This window comes from Ceratina calcarata, unplaced genomic scaffold (genome assembly GCF_001652005.2).
Source record: "Ceratina calcarata isolate Rehan_Ccalc_2016 unplaced genomic scaffold, ASM165200v1 scaffold250.2, whole genome shotgun sequence".
Classification (NCBI taxonomy): Eukaryota; Metazoa; Arthropoda; class Insecta; order Hymenoptera; family Apidae; genus Ceratina; species Ceratina calcarata.
In genome coordinates, this window is record NW_017147019.1 from 1,462,997 (window position 1) to 1,483,939 (window position 20,943).

The 20,943-nt window shown below is 41.0% G+C and overlaps 2 protein-coding genes across 3 annotated transcripts in view; one reads left to right on the plus strand and one right to left on the minus strand.

Annotated features, from left to right (window-relative positions):
* The window catches only part of Fim (plastin-2 fimbrin), a 24,997-nt gene extending 4,729 nt beyond the window's left edge, over positions 1-20,268 (plus strand). Inside the window, exons 1-4 of one of the 2 annotated variants that reach the window (XM_018021396.2) lie at positions 14,109-14,365; positions 15,680-16,110; positions 16,187-17,405; positions 17,865-20,268. In XM_018021396.2, the coding sequence (XP_017876885.1) occupies positions 14,291-14,365; positions 15,680-16,110; positions 16,187-17,405; positions 17,865-18,071 (1,932 nt within the window). In that variant the 5' untranslated portion in view covers positions 14,109-14,290 and the 3' untranslated portion in view covers positions 18,072-20,268. Of the gene's footprint in view, positions 1-14,108; positions 14,366-15,679; positions 16,111-16,186; positions 17,406-17,864 lie in introns of those variants that run through there. The other variant, XM_018021397.2, reaches the window with a different exon arrangement.
* A 40-nt stretch (positions 20,269-20,308) lies between these two features.
* Positions 20,309-20,943, minus strand: part of LOC108623099 (uncharacterized) — a 2,554-nt gene continuing 1,919 nt past the window's right edge. Inside the window, exon 3 of the mRNA XM_018021399.2 lies at positions 20,309-20,674. Within this exon, the coding sequence (XP_017876888.1) occupies positions 20,441-20,674 (234 nt within the window). The 3' untranslated portion in view covers positions 20,309-20,440. The remainder of the gene's footprint in view (positions 20,675-20,943) is intronic.

Here is a 20,943-nt window from a genome sequence, read left to right on the forward strand (position 1 = left end):
AATATTGAAAAATGCTTCAAGTAAAAGTTGTAGATGATACTATTACCTATGAAAAATTTGAAATCACTATAATTCTAACTTTTTAATAGTAATAGGAATCTATAATAACAAATTCAATATGCTAGCATGTTTAAGTATATAGCCTATACATCCTTAAGTAAAGCAGCTTGATAAGTTCATGGATATTTATTAAGCACGGACAATCTCGGTTGTGGTAACGCGAAATTTGTTGTTGTACATACACACTTCATGCATCGGGTGTTTCTCAGGTAGCGTGAGATCGTGGCTTCGGACCAAAACAGTTTCATAGTTCTGCGAGCATGAAATTAATACAGTGATGCACTGTAATGTTCGTGAAAGAGGTGTTACGAGCTGTATTAAGAATACATTATCAAGCGGTCGACCGAAATTGTTGATTCCTTTGTATCGAAGTCCGTCGCTCGGTTCCCAAGCAGAGTTGAGTCACGTATCTGTTCAATCGTTGCATAATTATTATATTTCCAGTGATCTCGTTAGCAGTTTTCGCAGAGATTAATTAAATCGATGATTAATAACGCGTCTTATCTCGTTTGCTTCTGTCGTTTTTCATCATGCGAGATACTTTAATTGCATCGGCGCTCGGTCGAGGATGTCGCGTTGAAGTCACGATGATTAGAAGCGAGCCTCGGGAATCGGCCGAGATAAATCGCCCGTTGAACTCCTTTGTAACGGTGCCGTAATAAGTTGGGGGGGCAATTAATTGTCAGCTCGTTGCGTGTGCACCGGGTTCCTTGTTTCTTCCCGGTGAAACCACGGTGTGGGACACGGCACCAGCAAAAGCTCGTTCGCAGGCTAACAATGCGTTCTGTTCGAATTGTTGCTCAACGCTGCTGTTGTTATAATGGCGTGCAGCGGTTATTATGCAATTGCACGTCGCTGGAATAGCAAATGGTCCGCGATCGATCGAGATCATTGCGAAACACGCTTTCCTAGGTCAACTGGTGCATTACATTTTCCAGGCGCCGTTCTTGCGTTCATCGCGTTGAAAAAATTTGTACCTGGAGAATCAGTTGAGTATTTCTAAAAAAGTGAAGAAGAGCTTGATCAAATAAAGGATTGTATGTATAATGTTCGTGAATCATGGCTTCCGTGTCTGTTACGTAGGGTTCGTTAATGATAATTGCACTTCCTGAATGATACGCTATCAGTCGACCGACATGTGAGAGTCGAAATTTCTTTGAAGTGCTGTTCGAAGAACTATAAAATACTTTTTCATCTCCAATTAGTGTTGTTTCTTTATTTTCGATTTGGTTCTCGCATCACTGAAAATTCTTTAAGTTGAGAACCGCCGTTTTTTTTATTATCTTTCCTGTAGGAGAGGCACCGGAAGCGACGAGAACGTGTCGAACTGCGGGCGACGGAGTGGTTGAAGTTCAACAGCGAATTACTCGGGTCGTTCGTAATTCACGCTAAATAGCATGATAATTGTCGGCCTTGCGATTTCCATACAAATGGAGCGCGGCGAAGAACACGTTACTCGATACTCGACAACAGTGTAATTGTCCTCGCGCGTTTTACATGTACAGGTCAAGGTACGAGATCATGAACTGACCATCTTTAATCGATATAACATATCGTTTAACTATTTCAGCGTGTACTGTCTCAGATCGGCTATAAATATCTCAATACTCGGGCAACATGATTTTGATTTTAATCGTTCGTGCGAAATTCTCTTATACCTTTTAAACGTGAACGCGACGCTGCTAGTCGTTGCTCACAATCGTCCAACAGAGATTTCTCTCGTTTTGCATTCAGCGTAATTTTGCTGTGCACAATGTCGCTCCTGTTTCTGCGTGTGCAGCCGTGGAAAAATGCGGCCACAACCTGGCCCGGGAATTTCTCGTCTATGAATGTGCTCTTTATTACGAGAAAATATGTACACCAGACCTAATCTTTAAAGTGGATAAATAACCCTGCCGATTTTTCCCGTCGCCGCTCTCCCTTTGAGCCTTCGGTTTATATACGTGCTTCTTTCATCGAGCGTCTGGTAGATCATTAGACCGCGGGATTTTATGCAATTTAAAAAATGAAATCTAGATTTCTTTATATTGTCTATAGATACAAATCTTCTAATCTAAATGCATAAAATTTACATTCTAATAATAATCGCTAAGCATTGTCTCTGTTAATGGAGTACGATCAGTTTTCTAGATAAGAGAGAAGGAAGTTCTCCATTTAGGGTTATTATAGGGGCAGAGGATGATCAAGATCGTTCAATTATTAAATCTTTATTAAAATAACAATGAGTAATTTTCGATGTTTTATGTTATTTTTAAAAAAAACTGCTGTTTGTTATAGTGTCTCATGCTCTTTATATAAAATATGTATGATACTTTTAATTTGAAACGTTTCGAAGATGAAAATTGAGACACGAGATTATTAAAGTTCCTGAAATTTTCGTTTAGTTTGCATTTGACCCAAACTCCCAAAGACGATTATTTTAGAGCTAGATTATAGACGCGATCGCTCGTTACTAATTCCACTCGTGGAGGGGATCGAAATGTTCTTCCAGGCGCGTTTTTCTCACATGAATACAGGCAGATCGTACGCGTGCGTTCATAGTGCGTGGCGTGTACGTGCACGCGTCCTTTCCCGGTTCGGTTCCCACGCTTAGCTCCTTATTACGCCTGTATTTTTAATTAATCCTTCCTCCGACGAGGCTCCAGACTTCCAAGTACGGAGATAACGCCCCGACGAAACGAGCTTCCTTTAACGAAACGATATTTTTCCTGAATAAATCAATGGTTAATCGGCGCGTACTCGCAATTACGCGATCGATTAACGGCTCGAAACGCGACTAAATTGTCGCTCTAATGGAGATCGTAAAGAATAATTAATGTCGGTCGAAGATACGGATTCTCGTGTGGTTATATTCGATCAATGCGTCGATCATCGCAAGATAAATTCTCCGCTCGAGGCTCACCCACGCAAATATTTTGTATGGTTCGAACGTTGGGAATATCGTTTCGTCGCGTTCCCTTCGAAGAATACCAAATACACAGGAAACGTACGATAGGTGATTCATGTGAAGTCGTCTTGGCGAGCGTTTTTGGCGTTTAGAAACGTCTAGGTAGAAGCCATTGGTATGTGCAGTGAATTTTCGACGCTGTTTAAAAAGCGAATAAAAATGATTAAACTTGGAGATTAGAATCCTTGAATACATACTCATAACTTGTTCTTCTAATTCTGTTTGCATAAGAATTATTTCGTTTAGAATAGCTTGAAGTAAATGAAAGGAAATTAAAATTTTTTTCTATTATGCACGGTACCTAATGAGAATTATCTTTCTCTGTGCACGTTCCATCGTACGCATTGGAGCGGATATTCCCATCCTGCCGCGTTAGCTAGGACCTTCAAGATCAACACAAATTTCCTGCCGTACAAGCTTTCGCGGAACATGCTTGTATATGCAAACGATTTTGCGGCAAAGAGAAACAGACCGCTTGCTTTTGTTTCATCACACTAATTTAAACACATTATACCAGAGGTGGGGAATCTTTTTACTATTAGAGGCCACATGTAAATTAGGCAATAATAAAAGAGGCCACTATAATTTTTTATCAATGTTCAATTCAACTTGTATTAAAATTGTATGTGTTTCGCAAATGCTATCGAGGTACCTTAAAGTAGTGGGACATTTGCATTTGTTTCTTGATTGAAAGTACTTGAATGTATTAAAATATAAATAACATTTGAAACCGTAAAAGGAGGCCGCACAAGAAACGCACAGAGGCCGCACCTTCCCCACCTTTGCACTCTGCACTGTACGCTGCTATCGAAACAGCACCAAGATTTTAGTCATGTAAATCCCGTTCAGAGTAGAGTATGCGCACTTGTTTAAATGTCCTATGCATAATTCTACAAACGCTGTGGATATATTTTGCAACATAGTCTTTCTCGAATCGGTATTAGGAAATTAAAACATTTTTCTATTGCAAGAACTAAAATCTGTTATTTCAGATTTTTCTTTTTAACGAAAACGTAGTCAGGATGTTTTAATATTTGGAATCCACTCTTGCTACGACCATTAAAGTAATCGTGCAAGCCTTCCAGGTTGATAAGCCATCGGGCACTCTCCCTTATGGATACGTAAGGTATCTTAAAATTGATGAGTCAGTAAACGGATATACGTATCTTCTTACGTACCAGGTAGCCTTCGGCTGCCGAGGTTAATAAGTTTGGTCGAGTTACCGATCCACGAGGATGATAGAGTCTCGTGACACCGTGGTTCAGCCCGTCAATCGCTGCTCCGGTTTTGCGTTTCATTGTTGTGTTTGGTAATAACCGAAACTCGACGCTCGAAGGCCGATCCAGATAGAGACGTTACGAGTGTACGCTCGTGATTCACTGATTGGTAACTGGACTCGTAATTAAGCCGCGCTAATGAGATCACGTGAAATGAAGTTGTACCCGAGCTTCTTAATTGGTCGCTAAAAACATTTTCATCGATGGGAGAACGATTCTCGTACGATGATCAACTCGTTGATTTATTTTTGCGCAATTATTATGAAGTATCTTGCCTTCAGCTTTGCATATTTTTATTTTAACACTACAACTATTGACCTTTTTTCATACATGCGTTTCTCCATTTAGAACTAGTTATTTTGATTGATTAGGTAGTTCTAGTGTTAATGCGGTATTTGATTAAGAACGTAGATAGAATAATTTGATAAAATTTCTGAAGTCTACTGCAGTAATTTGAATAAACAACTCACTCAGCTATTTGTTGGGAGAAAATTCCTGCAATCGAGTGAATGATAAGGAACACTTTTCTATCGGCTGCACTCACGATACTCGAGTACGCTGTTACCCGTTTTGGTGGCAATGTGAGATTTTTAAAAATTCCAAAGCCGAGAGAGGACCACGTGTTTTTTTTTCCTCAAAACCGGCCGAGTTGTCGCGACGAAAATATCCTCACGGTGAAGATATGCCGCGGCCCGGCCCGGCCGGAATGTCCGCAAAACCGTTAATCCTCTCTCAGGCCGCGGTGTACGGTGCTCAATGTAAATTCCACTTGTGTGCCGGAGCTCGTCGCCACTTAATTAATCCACGAATCGGCAAACAATGGCGCAAAAAAAGTCTGAGTTTGTGGATTCCTGCGGGTCGTGTTCAGTCTCGAAAGAAACGCGAACGCGATAAATAATCAGACACGAACTATATCCTGGGAATTTCCTTAGCTCACCATCCGGTGGTTTTACCATTTCCTTGTGATAATTATCAAAGCTGCCAATGTCGAAAGGGGAAACATGGCACGATTTCGAATTTCTCGAATAGAAACCGCTCGTTTCTCAATGTGTATCGCCACTTTTCCCTTTATACCGTTTTCTCCTCTCATTGTCCGTAATGGACTTATCTAATTCAATTTTCGTAAATGGCAATACATCGTTCCCATACTGTTCCGATAAAACGGCGATCGTGTATCGCTTAAAGAGAGCTGAGAACTCGTCACCTGAGTCAACAGCGCGCAGATGCGCTCTAGCTTTTACACAAAACAATTCTATGGCTGAATTTGGTAGGCAGAACGGGGCGTAGATTTAAACTATCTTGTAAGGGCACACGTATGTACATATACGATGATAGGAAAACAGGGTGCAGTGGGTGACCACAGGAAACGAGATCCGTCGAGAGAGTCGTTTCTGCATCTCGTCACTACTTTCGGATCACCATATCAGCACAACACTGACTCTTTGTGGTTTCAGAATACGCGTTATAGTAAACGTGCTGATAAATTGTCTCGCACGCACGTCTCTCCATGATACAATAACAGCCTCTATCAAGTCATTATCATGGACCTATTCCTTATCATTTTTAAATCTGATGTAAGCACTTGAAAGTGAGTCAGGATTTTTGATATATCAGTAAACGATTTGTCCATCGAATTTTAACAGCTACAGTTTTAGTTTAAAAGGCAAAACGATGTTTCTTGCTCGTTCATTCGCGTGATTAACACTTTTTATCGTGAATGAAAACGTAAGATCATCGGAATGACACATGCCTAGCCGGAAAGCTGAGATTGATAGCAATAAAAATCGTGTTGTTAAATTATGAAAACGAGAAGCGTTATCTGGATACTTTTGCGCCAGTCCTGGTAACGTGAATCATTCTGAGATGATCGCACTCTCGACCTATCGACCGTTAATTATATACGCTCTTACTCTGTAGACTGACTCATTTATTTTAATTCACGCCATCGATTCGACTTACTCCGTTTCTTATTTTTAACTCGCAAAAAAGCGGACCACTTTAGATGATTTATAGGTAAAAATGTTGATTATACATCTTTTACGTTTGTCCTATAACTCTTGTAGTTTATCACGTTTACGAATTCTAATCGCATTCACGATAAAAATGCATACGTGTAATAACACGCAGGTGCATGTGCTGTAATTAGGAATTCCGATTCCGGGAAGGGTGAGAATCGTAAATGGTAATTATGTACGCGGAAGAGTGGACGACGATTCAGTAATTTCATGGAAATTTTCTCCGTAAGAATTATTCATCGAAATATTGAAAATACCTTGAACTTCCCGTCGACTCATCATCTGGACATTAAAAGACCACAACCTTCACCCCATTAGCCATTTTGACTCATAAACTGCCTTTAGTTAATTACCATCTGGCCGATGATCCACAAGTTAACGCGCTCCATTAAGTACTTGCATTTTCTTTTACACTTCAAGAAAAAGGATTTACTGTACTTATTTTGATGTCCTGAAGTCGTAGCTTTAATGTGTTTGCTCAGCTCCCATTTAATTACACGGTAGATTATTATGCTTTCAACAATATTCCTGGACGTTCTCAGAGCCAGGCTTTCCAGCCTCGTCAGCCCGTCCGCGGTGTCGCAAGCGGAAAGTGCTTCTGAATCGAGCAGCGTTAAATTACCTGCAGCTTCGTGAAACCTCGATGAAATTATTATCCGATGTCACCGGTCCCGATTGCGTAAAACGTTGCTACATTAATTGCAGTAATTAACCTTTTAGATGCGAATCTAACGTTCTTAAATTACCTTCACCTTTCATTTATTAACTTCTACTTTTTCCTATATATATTTCGTTATCCATAATTACACCGTTTTATGCATTATTCGACATGTGCAAAAATGATAGAAATTTTTATCTAAAACATTTTATTCTGTATAAAAAAACTGCAGTACTATATTGAACCACTATTTATATAAATATTTTGTATACTGACATCGTTTAAAAAAATGAATGAGCTTGAGGATGAAAGAAATCAATGGTCGAGTAAGCAGAAACGGTCTGTAGAGATTAAATCGTTTAAGCCCGATTGTCACGCTTGTGCCCACGAGGTCTTGAATGAAATACGCCCGTGAAAAAGAGGGAAACACGCTGGTTCAGAAGTCTGGTTCTGTATAAGGAGGACCCGCGAGCTCATCGGGCAATGAAATAAAATCAGAGGTGATCGCACTTGGAAGAATGCGAGCTTGACTCATCGACTCGCAAGCTGAGAATTCGCATGATCGCACATGGCCATAGCTGCTTCAGTACTTCGTCAAATTCTTTTCCTTAATTTTATCCATTAACATTCGGTATTGCAAAATTGCAAGATTCGAGACATATCAGGCATGAAAGGACTTGTTTGCAGTACATATTGATTCGGTAGATTGGATAAATTTGTTGAACGATTGAAGGACTAATAGCCGGTGATTATTAGAGTTATTGTTTGGTCAACGTTCACAATGTAAAACCTGATTCGGTGACGTTAGTGAATGCCTTACAGCTTAGTCAATTTCACTTTGCTGATTGTTTCGTACACAGTTCTTAGTGAAACAATTCTCTTCTTTTGGTACCGCAATCATCAGTATTATCTCATACAGGTATGTTTCACGAACTCGTACGAAATTGCTTTTTAATGAGCAGAAATTGTGCTCGTAACTCTCATTAACGTTTAATAAATAAACTCGAACGTGTTTCTATTAGAACTCGGAGCCTTTCACTTTGCTCACCTCTAATCTACTTCAATTCTGTGGCACAAGTCCTAAACCCTGCTATTAGCTAATAGCGCGATCCGTCGCGGTTTACAACCCGATGTTTGCACTACAGAGAGCGAGGCCCAACCCGGTACGCGTAGATTGCACGTTACAACGCTCCGTTCTGTTTTCCGCGCAAACTGAAAACTAGTTTCCGACAATGAGAGCAGCGGTATATAGTTGTAACTGCAGGGTTCAAGGCGTTCTACTTTCGAATTGCGTGGAACGTGCGATTAAAATTGGATTACAAGTGTTTCTCCAAGTAATTGAACACGTATTGCAAATAATTTGACACGTATTTTCAAATTAACATTCATTTATTCGATCAGAAGATTCTTGCCGTAGAAGGATTTATCGAGCAATGAGCAAAAGCTTGATAATTGGCATTACCGGCATAAAGCCAGCACGTGGATTCGATCTTCACTGATAAATTGTACCAGTGAATTAATCGAACAACGAGAGCAATGGTATATAGTTTGTAATTACAAGGTTCGGGGTGTTCTACTTTCGAATTGCAACCAAGGTGCCATTAATATTGGACTACAAGTGTTTCTCGGTGGAATTGAACACGTACAATAAATAATTCGATAGGTATTTTCAAGTAACATCCAATTATTCGGTCTAGAATTACGGAGACCGGTTCTCTTACTATAGAAGGAGTTTATCCTACTACAAATTACCGGACTGATCGAGCATAAGGCTGATAGTTGGGATTCCTGGCGCATATCCGGCACGCGGATTCGGTCTTCGCCGATTAATCGTACCGGTAATTGATCGGTATCGTTAACCTTGATCACGTCGGATCTCACTTTCGCCCGCGTTGTAAATCGAATCACGCGTGGATAGAGCGGTGCGCGGCGTGTAACACGACTGATCGCATGGAGAACGGTGACGAGGCCAAATGGAACGATGGGACAAGTAATCGATGTCCCGAGTCGTCGCGACTCTTGATAACAATTAACACTGACACCAGCAGATGATGTCGTCTCGCGAAACCAGTTGCCAGCATTGCATCTTCGCGTTGATGCATCTGGAATAAGCATGACATACGCAGTAGTTTCCAGCGTAGTTTACTTTGCGCTGGAATTATTGTACGTCTTCCTTAATCCCGAGCTTTAGCGTGCTTTAAGTCGGGGCTTTGGAGGATCGAGAACATCGTTGAACGTGTAACGCACCAGAAGTGCACGATGGAAGAACAGAAAAGGGTTCAACTGTTACATGACGGAGAACGTACAATGTTAATCGTCCACAGTTTTTACCTCAATTAGTTGTGACAAAATAATTCGCGACGAGCCTACGTCCTTAATTTTAACAGTTAAAAAAAATTGTAATTTCCCTCTGATCGCAAAGGTTTCGCAATGAATCGCGGAACAGATGGTTTTCTAACGTACTTCGTAACTTCGTCGATAATTCGGTTATGTTGCAAGGATCATTAAAGAAACGCAATTGTGGTTTGTACAAATTCTCGGTTGCATAACGTTAATGGAATTTTTTTGTTTGCTCTGTGATAACCCGCGAACGCAGACGGGCGACTCTTGGTAAAATATGAATTCAATTAAGTAGTGGATTAAACGCGTACGGTCGGTCGTCGAAGGAGGAACGGTCAGTGCAACGTGTCCTTCAACCGAGAGAACGATTCGCTTCAAAGCTGTTCAATTATCGCCACTTGAACTAACACCGAAGCGGCTAGCGAACTTTTTACTCTCTCGCAGCGCCCATTAAGGGATCATTGCCGAGCTTTCAGCGGCGTGTAAAACGCGACCGTAATTTATTCCGTGTGACAACGCATCGTGCGGCGCGTTGCATATAAATTAAACGCGTTGACAAAAAGAGTTGGCAATCGTAGGTACGTTCAGAAAAACTGTTGTTTCGTTCGACGTACCTGTATTTCGTTTCATGTCAGAATTAATTGATCGCCCGGTGCTCGTGCTCGCTCTATCGGTTATTTAAAAGGGTTCCCGGTATTCTGGTGACAGGACGTTTAATCGATCTCTCTGCCGTTTTCCAATAGAAGGGAGGAATTGAATTGAAAATTTGTTATCGATGAACACGACTACTCAATTTGGACTTGCTTGAAATTCGGTGTGACCATAAATTAATAGGATAGAATCTAGGTTGACAGTAACGAGCTCAGAAATGAGGAAATCTGAAAGTCTGATTTGTAATATTTTAAACCGTGATCTTTTATTTTTACGAGATTTTCTTGTCTTATTGATCGGTTACCGAGTCACGGCAATATCTTTTTATAATCAGCAAGTCTACTTTGACCCATATTTTCCAGTATGACGCGAACTGGGAAATTTCAACGTTATTGTAAGAAATTATGCCAGCTAAGATGTACAGTTATTTTTTCCGCATTAGACTGGTAGTAGCTAACCTTCGTCTGCATTCAAATTAAGTCTAATTACGTTTTATCTCGGTAACCCGCGCGATAAGTCAACGCGGTCGCGTTCACGGTGCAGAAACGACGTGAAACCTAACGTTTCGAAAATTCTAGCAAAACACATAAATCCATGTCGACGGCAGCCGTCATCGGTGACTAATCAAGCCCCGGCATCATCGCACCGTCATCTTATCCGTGATCGCGTTTCGCAATTAGCAGGTGTGCCCGCCTTAAATTCGACTCTCTCTCCGTTTCGCGACTTTGCATTCGCGAAACGGCGCTCGCTCGTACAGGCGGCAGTGTTGCGTAATTGTACGTAGAATTTGTCGCGAGCCTGAATCCAGTCTGACGAGTCTCGGCGAAAGAACAAACTCGTCGCACGTGTTTCACGTAGGCGGAATCTCATCGTGACGTAGAAAACGACTCGCTTCTATCGCTGCCTTGAGATCAAGGAAACCCTTGGTTGACTCAACGATCGAAATCTAGAACACGTGAGAGCACCTTGTACTTGAAATCCTCCCTGATTCACGACCAATAAAATTTAAGTTTATCGGGAATCCGGGCACCATAAAAGTGTACCTTTTTTACATGGAAAGATTTATCAACTTTTACGAGCCGCGATTTGGTCAAATTTTTATCGGAATTTCATATGAAAATGTTAAACCTCTTCAAACATCGTAACATTGTTTTCCGGTTATCGCGAGCCGCGAGTGATCCATTCAGAAACGGAGACGATTATACGTTAGATTAAGAAATAGCAAGAGTTATTATGTCGCATTAAGGCCAATATCGTTTCATAGCGGCCGCGAAGTCTTCTGCCCTAGTCCAGATTTCTAACTGTTTCTTCTTGAAAAATAAGGGAAACTCGTCGCAGTGGCACAACGATGTTTCATTTAAAGCTTCTGCTCCTTGACATCGTTAACTGCGATTCAAATCCGAGATTGCAGAGTCCCGTTGCTGAAAGGGTTAACGCAACGCGTGCAAATAGCGACGAGGAGGCTCGTTTTCCTCGCGGGTAATTTAATCGCGATTTCCAAAGAGGAGACGACGAGGAGGGATCGTACGACGCGCGTGTAACGGGGTGGGGACAGAGCGCAATGCGACGCCGATGAAACCAGTTCTCAGGATAAAAGCGAGAACGAGAGAGAAGTCTGACCCCGAGAGAGCATTCGCGTCTCTAGTCTACAGGGTGTCCAGTAACCCATCCCCGGCACTCCTTCATCGTCGGAGAAACGTGCTGAAGCCTCGCGGCGATATTTAATACACCCTCGCGCGTCCTTTACGACCTCTTCTACGATATCTCTGCGCGAAATCACGGGGGTTCACCCTTACGACCCGTGGAAACCAGAGATCCGCTGGTACTCAGGAGGAAATTAATATTTTCAGAAGCTTCAGTCGCTTCAAAGACATTTTTCCTGAATATTCATGCTCCCGGATGAATTTTCATTTTTCTAATTATGTAAATCTCGGGAGCCGACGTCACGTGTTACTTTCATGCGATATCGCGTTGCACTAGAAATTGTAAAGGAAGTTGGCTTTGGTACCGTTCGAAACAAGTACCAAGTACAAGGATAAAGTGGCAAACAGATTGCATCCGTTGAAACTAAAATGGTTAGCATTACAGCGTCTTTTGAATTCCCAGTTACTTCAATGCGAGCAGTGATTTGAATCTCGGTAGGAAGGGCGCGTTCGCTCTTGTCCTGAAACGTTCACTGTGTCTGCCACCTCGTGTGCAACATTGCGTCTTAGCAATTCCAAGCGTGTGAGATCACGACCGAGCCGAGCTACGAAAAACTCGAGAAAGTTATTGCACCGTGTAAGCTTTTTCTGTTCGCTGCCCCGATTGCACCAAGTATTATGTACCTGCGTGCATGAATTACGTATCTGCGAAGCGAGCTCGTAATAGTATTTCTAATTTCGCCTGGAGCCCGGCACGGAAATTGCGTTACTAAACGAGCTCCGGGAGCAAACGAAGTTAATGGAAAATTAAACGGACCATCGCTGCAATTGGCCTACGTAGTTTTTCCACAAGAGTAGTTCATCAAGGAATCCATTTTATACATTATTCTCGTTGAATCCTATCCACTAAACCGTGGATTCTGTGCATTTATAAAACCAGTATAATGAACAGATAATTGAACTGTTGCATATGATGCATAAAAATATCAAAAGTCTATGCATTTTGCAATCTGAAATGCATATTTTATTAAACTGATTAATTACGTATGCTTGACTCTAGAGAAATTTGCTCGCAAACGGGAGTCGTGGAAACTTTTTAACAATTGGAAGTTAACTTTGAAGGAAAGGGGAGAGATCGGAAGTTCGTGATGCGAAACGATGTAGTCTCGTTCTCTCAATCGATTCCGTTACCGCAGCGGTCCTTCCGGATGCCGAAGAATTCTGATGGATTTCGTATGCAAAAATGTGTTGCGCGAACGATGCGCGTGTAATATGGCCGGTGAATCGCGGTCGATCGTCGCAGTCCATAGAATTCGTGAAAGCGAAGAACCTAACCGGTCGGGTAGGCGTGCGCCGTTTCAGGCTTCGGTAAATGTGACTCGGGATTGCGTAACGCCACCGTATAATATATATTGTTTTCCGTTTGCTTTTCCGGCTGGCTGCCCGGTACAAACATGGTAACATTGTTGGTTTCCGTCGCAGTCAACTGGTTTCTCGTTTTATCGAGTTAATATCCAGTGATTCTCTTCTATACGAGGTTGTTGCAAGCTCCATGCCACAGTTTAGTGTAAATTCATTGAAAAGGATTTATCATTCAACGATCTGACAAATTCAGGATTGACAAATTTTATTCCTTTGATTATTTCACTAATTTTTACGTGTCACAGAATTTATTCAAATTAGCATAATGAATTTATCGAGATGAATGAGGTAGTCGAATAAGCGTGATTGGATTATATGCAAAATGAGAAACGAGACTGTTATCGGTACCTGCCAGGTTGGTTGCACCGATGGGCGGGGAAGGGCGCATTTACGTTGACCCGGTTACAAATTACCCACGATCGAACTGCCGCATTTTGCTGGGTCAATGCGCCTCGGTTGACTTCTCGGTATTTCGAGCGTAATGCCGGATTAAGTCATCGCGATGTTACTTTCGTACCGTTCTGATCGAGAACGCTCTCTCATAACTAGCTTAGCGCCACTCTAATTGGATAAATAATATTCATTTTATGATATACGGTCATTTGAAAATATCTAATCGATGGCTTTTGTTCTCTGTAGGTTTCGAAATTCTGCAGATAAGACATTCTTATTGTTCCGTGTAAAATTGTTATCTTGCAATTACATACAGGAAGGTCGATAAGAAATTTTATCACAGATTTTGTTATATGTATAATTTATCGAATGCATCGGTTCACAATATGTGATTCGTGGAATTGGCAGATTATTCTTATTGATTCGTTACGTACACTCAAGCACTTAGTTCCTGCTCTCTGGAATAATAAAAGTATATAAGTATTATGATTAATGCTTGATTCGCTTTTGCCTCAGTAACAGTTATTTCATGTGTATTACTGTTCAGCAGTAATTGGCTTATAAATTTCTTTTCCTTGTATTCTTTTTGTGGGAATGATATTTTTATCCTTCTCGTAAGACATATGAAATATGTAGGCAATAAATCCTACGACATGCAAATATTATCAGTAATCGGAAAATCGATTAGCGAAGATTATAGATTATGTTCTATTACTCCATCGATAAGAGAGTGAAGATATCATATAATTTTTTTTTCTTTTATCTATTGTGTGATAAATGTTGATAACAAGCAAAGGTTTAATAATGCAACGTTTAGTATCGCGCGGTATACTAATCGGTACTGATCGTCTTTGTGGGAGCGTTCTCTCCTTAATTTTTTCGCCATGGAGATCATTGATGTGGAAAAATGGGACGTTTTGGAGGAGTACTCTAACGATTTTCAAAATTTGTTCAAACAAGTGAGTAGCTAAGATCTCCATAACGTCTATCTCAATAACTTCTCTCTAGTTACCCCTTTATATTCGAGGCTTCGTACGTATTCGAGTTTTCCTGGCGAATCGTTAATCCTTAAGCCATTACAAGTATTTAATGCGAATCTTCGGATATTATCTCTAAAGTTCGACATAGAACGTCATCAAAATTTCGATGAAAATAACACACTGACTCATTCGTTGATTTGTCAATGGCGAGCACGAAATTATCGATAAAGTCGATAAGGATAGATCTTTATTATGTCACGGAGTTAAATGGTAGTGAGGATGGTTTCACGGTGATTAAAACGGAAACATTCGGGACCCGTTCAGCGTTTAGAATAAGATGCTAATTAGTCGGCAACACGGTTTCCCGAGAAACGAGCATAAAGAACCGTCGATTAACCCCGATGCCGCTTTTCCAAGAACGCTTTCCGTGTACGACTATTGTTCTCCGTGGAAAATTGCACCGCCTCTGATCGCGACTGCATTCTTGAAAACCGACGAGACTTTTATTGCGGACAACCTAGATATCGTCGAAGGAGCCGCGAGACGGCTGCGAGATAAAGCAGTACCGTTCTTTCACACGTGACGATGGTACCGTATTAAGCATCGTGTACGTTGATTGCATGTACTAACTAATTTTTTACCTCGACACTTTTTCTTTAACACAATTCTGTTATCGTTTGGACTTCGTAGAAACGACTTGCTATCTGATATACGAACACTCGTAGCAGTAATTGAATTAAAGAGTAAAAAAAAATATATATTGCGCTTGTTTAGAGTCAACAGATAATGTGTCAAACCATCGTTAATAAATTATAAAAAAGGCTTGAGTCATTTAGACTCCTGAATCGGGGAGAATCAAGATTACAAACTGTGGTCTTACATGTAACCATTAATCTTCTCCCATTCAAGAATCTTTTAACAAATCTGAAGACTTCAATATTTGTACTCTCTTAAAGTTTGGAAACTCGGATATTTCAAGAAAAATCAAGCTACTCCCTACTTCATTGCTGTGATAATTTCTTATATTGAAAATATCCATGAATCCTTCAATGAAATCTGAACACTTGCACCCTCAAGAACCCAAGTCACACGTCCGGCATCAAACACGAATTGTTTTGGATACTTAAAATCATAACTATCAAACAAGAATCTTTGAATGGAATCCGAAGACTCAGAACCCTGTACCATGAAGCTGCTCCAGACAATGAACTCCATCTTTCTGAATCCAACTTCCTGCGTCCAAAAATCCCGAACAAGAGGACTTTGTATCTGATGAGAATTTATTTCCGGTAGATCGACGCGAATGGGGACGGTTTCATCAACCTCACGGAGTTACGCAGCGCTCTGGACATCTGCGGCTTCAAAATGCCCGGGTACAAAGTGCGACAGATGATCGAGGAGTACGATGACAAGCAGAGATCGGAGCACAAGGGACGACTTTCCTTCGAGGAATTCGAGAAACTATGTAAAGAGCTAAAGGCCAACGAATTGGGTTCGACGTTCAAACAGGTCGTTTCGAAGAAGGAGAATTTAGAAACTCTGGGTGGCATCTCCGAGGCGTCCAGCGAGGGGACTACGCACTCGGTCAGGCTGGAAGAGCAACTAGCGTTCAGCGACTGGATCAACACGAATTTATCGCACGACCCCGACCTGAAACACCTGCTGCCGATCGATGCGGAGGGGAAGAACTTGTACGAGAAAGTCAAGGATGGAATTCTTCTGTGGTATGTATTTATTCACCGATGCATGCAAGTGTAAATTACTGTCTTCACAACACTATTAAATTGTTTCATGTTTCAGCAAAATAATTAATCATTCCTGCCCTGACACGATCGACGAACGAACGATCAACAAGAAGAATCTAACATTGTACAAGAAACACGAGAACTTGACTCTCGCTCTGTCTTCTGCCCAAGCGATCGGTTGTAACATCGTGAACATCGACGCGCACGATCTTACCAAAGGCTCGCCTCATCTGGTCCTCGGTCTGCTCTGGCAAATTATACGAATCGGTCTGTTCAATCAAATCACGCTGGAAAACTGCCCAGGCCTGGCTACATTGTTACAAGACGGAGAACGCATCGAAGATTTATTGAAATTATCTCCGGAGTCGATTCTCCTCCGATGGGTGAACCATCATTTGGAGAACGCCGGCATTGCGAGGAGATGCCACAATTTCCAGTCGGACATTACAGACTCGGAAATCTACACGTACTTGATCAAACAGATCGCGCCGAACACAGCTGGAGTCACTTTGGAAGCTTTGATGGAACCGAACCACACCTCTCGAGCGGAAATCATGCTGCAACAGGCGGCTAAGTTAGGCTGTCGCAGCTTCGTAACGCCCAGCGATGTGGTGAACGGCATATACAAGCTGAATCTTGCCTTTGTCGCGAACATGTTCAACAATTACCCGGGGTTGGACAAACCGGAAAGCAATATCGAGGGTCTAGAGTCGTTGGAAGAGACCAGAGAGGAGAAGACTTATCGGAATTGGATGAATTCGATGGGCGTCGTACCCCACGTGAATTGGTTGTACTCCGACTTGGCCGACGGTCTAGTCATCTTCCAGTTGTACGATATCATAAAACCAGGCACAGTAAATTGGAATCGAGTGCACAAGAAGTTTACTAAATTAAGGAAATTCATGGAGAAACTGGAGAATTGTAATTACGCGGTCGAGCTTGGGAAAACGATGAATTTCTCTCTAGTTGGAATTGCTGGCCAGGATATAAACGATGGAAATGCGACTTTGACTCTGGCTTTAATCTGGCAACTGATGAGGTCGTATACGTTGTCGATCCTCACGTCGCTGGGCGCCACTCAGGGTACCCAACAAGTCGAGAGAGAAATAGTGCAATGGGTGAATTCGAAGATACAAGCGGCTGGGAAGACGAGTAGCATCAAAGGTTTCCAGGATTCGTCGATAGCCGACGCGAAAGTGGTCATCGACCTAATCGATGCGATCAAACCGGGTTCCGTGAATTACGACCTCGTGAAGGAAGGTGGTACCGAAGAGGTGAGAAATTATTTTTCATTCTTCGCAAGTCGGTCGTTTCTTTCTTAAATGGTTCAATCGTGGGTTTCTGAGTTACGGCCTCGTAAACGTCTCACGGGAAGTTTAGTAGGTTGTTTTGTGGATGAAACGGTTTGCTCGCCAATTGAATTTGTCGATGAAGTAACATGGCTTTTTTTTATGTACATACAACGTAGCGCTTATCTGATACATTGATACTAGTATGCAGCTCCGATAATAGATTACAGTATTTGTTCGAGGATATTTTTTTTTATTGATTTTTGTACTTGCCTCTGATTGGAACAAGAGATGTTCTTTTAAATCTTATATCGATCGGAGTAGTTTTCCTGATAAATTAAAAGGGTAGCAGAATATAGAATTGTGAGAAAGTTCAGTGAAGACATTACCGTTCCGAACCATTCGGATAATTAATGGCCATAAACTTATGATTTCTCGTTGCAGGAGAACCTGGACAACGCGAAGTACGCGATATCCTTGGCCCGAAAATGTGGCGCGCGCGTCTACGCGCTACCCGAGGACATAACTGAGGTGAAGCCGAAGATGGTGATGACCGTATTCGCTTGTCTGATGGCGATGGACTACATCCCCAATATGGATTCCGTGAAGCAGAACAACGTGCAGAATAACGTGCAGAACAACGGGCAATAATGTCCGTGTGCCGTCGTATCGCGCGATTCGTTCATTCCGTGCGCTTTCCAAGAACTGTTGACTGAGTCGCGGTTCGCCTCCGCGCACGTTATGTCTCTTCTACGAGCGTAACAATTGTATATACACCTTAGGCTAGGGTAGCTTCTTTACCGAATCGAAACGAGAGGGACACAAATTAAGAGAGAAGAAACAGAAAAACGAGAGAAGGGGAAGATTCCTTGAATGGGAAAGGGTCATCGTTTGGTTATTTGTTGCGAATACATGGTTCTAGAGAATGATCCTGTTGCGATTTAAAAATCCTTGAATATGCAGAGTGGTGAATTCCCGCGTAGAATTATCTAGCGAGCTTCGGATAGAATTTGTCAGGGAATAAATGGAACGTGGTGGTAAAAGTCAGATGGATTGTCATGTGATGCTTAGTTTTTAGGCTTCTGTTTGTCACGAAAGGAAGTATCGACGAGGGCGTGCGTGTGTGTCTGCACTGCTCGTCGATCGATCGTGTGATACCGGGATTCTCCTTCTCCGATCATATCTTTCTCTCCCTCTGCATATTCGTAATCCGTGAGGTTTTATAGATTTGTATAAAATCCATTTTCTAACGACGTCTATCTCTCTATCAACGACACCGATTATCAGAATCGACAAGGACCGAAGGAACGAAGAAGCGTTTACGTATACCGGATATACGTGGCTTTCAAATTGTCGAATACTTACATATATGTATACTATATTTACATTCTTAAATCATGCATATACATTTGAGATGTGTACACGTATTTGATACCACAGGTGTGAAATGTCATAACTTTACAATGACGGTGTATTGAATCAAATTCAGTCAATCATTCGATCAATTATTGGAAACTTCTAATCCATTTATGAACGCATTTTATAAAAGAAAGTAAAATAATTGCTTTACATTATGAGCTTAACGCCAGAAGATCGTAAATGTTCGTCTTTAAATTATGATCTTAAAATGCGCTTTCGCATCGTTCCTAGGCGAACGTTGCTCAATATTTAATTTCAGGCGAGCAATAATTGTATACAACATTTGGATGCATTTTTAATAACGAATTAATCGCAATCGAAGGCAACGATCAGAATCAGAAAATAATTCTATAAATAGGATAAGAACAAATGTTTACATAATGTCGATGAACCAAACGAACGCACAAGCATCATTATAATCGTGCCATTACAAATACCGAAATCGCAGTCGTGATTGGACGCTTGTTGCAATATTTAATGATCGATTCAAAACACATGCATACGTAAATATTAGAATCATATTCAAATAAAAGATGTTGGCGCGCAGGTGTTGCCGAGATCGCTCTTCCTTTAAACTGTATTTTATTCGAGCGATTAAGCAACGAAGGTTCCTCTCGATCGTACGTGTACATGTGTGTAGCAAGTGCGTGGTAAAGGTCATTCTTCGAAAGGCACTAGTAATCATCAAGGGAAGGCGGATCGACTGAATTTAAATATTATAAATGTATTTTAGAGAAAATTCTGCGCGCCATGCGCGATGAGTTTAGAAAAAAGAATCTTTATACTGGAGTAGCCTTTAGACGTTTTTTATTAGGGATCGTTCTACGTATCGCATTCATAGCGCATTTTTTATTACGAGTATACGTTACATGCGTCTCAACTAAATTAAGATTGAAAATCTTTAGCTAATCTATGATGAATTTAATCGAATAATTGTAATTTAATTAAATGAGATTGAATTAGGGTTTTGATTGTGATTCAAGAATCAAATGCAATGCATCATTACTTGAACATTCCTACGAGGAAATGACGAAAGGGAAACGGGACATCCAGTACGTTTCGTTCTTAATTAAGAAGTTGCGTAAATAGGAGGACATCGCACGTTACCGCTTTACGTGATCCATTCCACAGATAACCACGCGTACCAGGCTGCATTTTTTCACGTCAGGATGCAAAATTACATTTCGTGGTGTCCTGAATTAATCGAGGGTAGAAAAACAAAGCGGCGATACCTACACTCGAAAACACTGATGAATGCGGTTTTCTTTATCCAATTGTAGTATGCGAGATTTAAATCTCTTGAGAGGGCCGTTTGCAATCCGCGCACCTAGATTTAAGTTACGAGAGGATGGAACTTGCTTCGTGTCGTAAAGCAAAAGTTGCATTAAAAAGAAAGAATGTGTAAAATAAAAATGAATTTGCCTAATAAGATTCACCTTCCCATAATCGTACGATAAACAACAATTTCATTTATGTTTTAGATAACAATTTAATTCTATTACATATTTAACAGCTTCTTCTATTTTTCTATCTTTAGTGTAGCGCGTAGGACTATGTTTATGTCTATCATATCCTTTCTTCTAAACAAGTCATTTAGAAATTTATTCTTCCGGGGAGATCCTTTCCATTTCCGCATTTGCCAAGATACTAGTTTTTGCTGCATTAGGGACTTTAGGCAGATCTCCTTTCGCGGCTCGAATGTCCTGCAGAGATACAGTTATATGTTGAGAGATCTCCACCACACTTTTCTTATCACTTGAACCAAAAGTGCCCGTTCTTATCATCGTGGAAACAAACTGATAGTCGCTGACGAAAATACGGCTGGATACACTCGCCTGAAAAACGAAACATGAAATAATTCCGCGCAATGTTTAACAAAGCGTAGTACTTGCAAACATATAATACTTAAAAAGCAGGAATTTCTATTTCTACCAAATTTTTTAAATTGACACCAAAAATGTTTTATATTGCATAAAAATTCGTAGTCTCTTCATTAAGGATGTATTGGCTATACAGTCAATCCCAAAAGTTTATGTACCTTAGAAAAACGCATTTCCTATAATTAAAAATAGTGCATTCTTCTTCCAATTTCGATATTTAACGA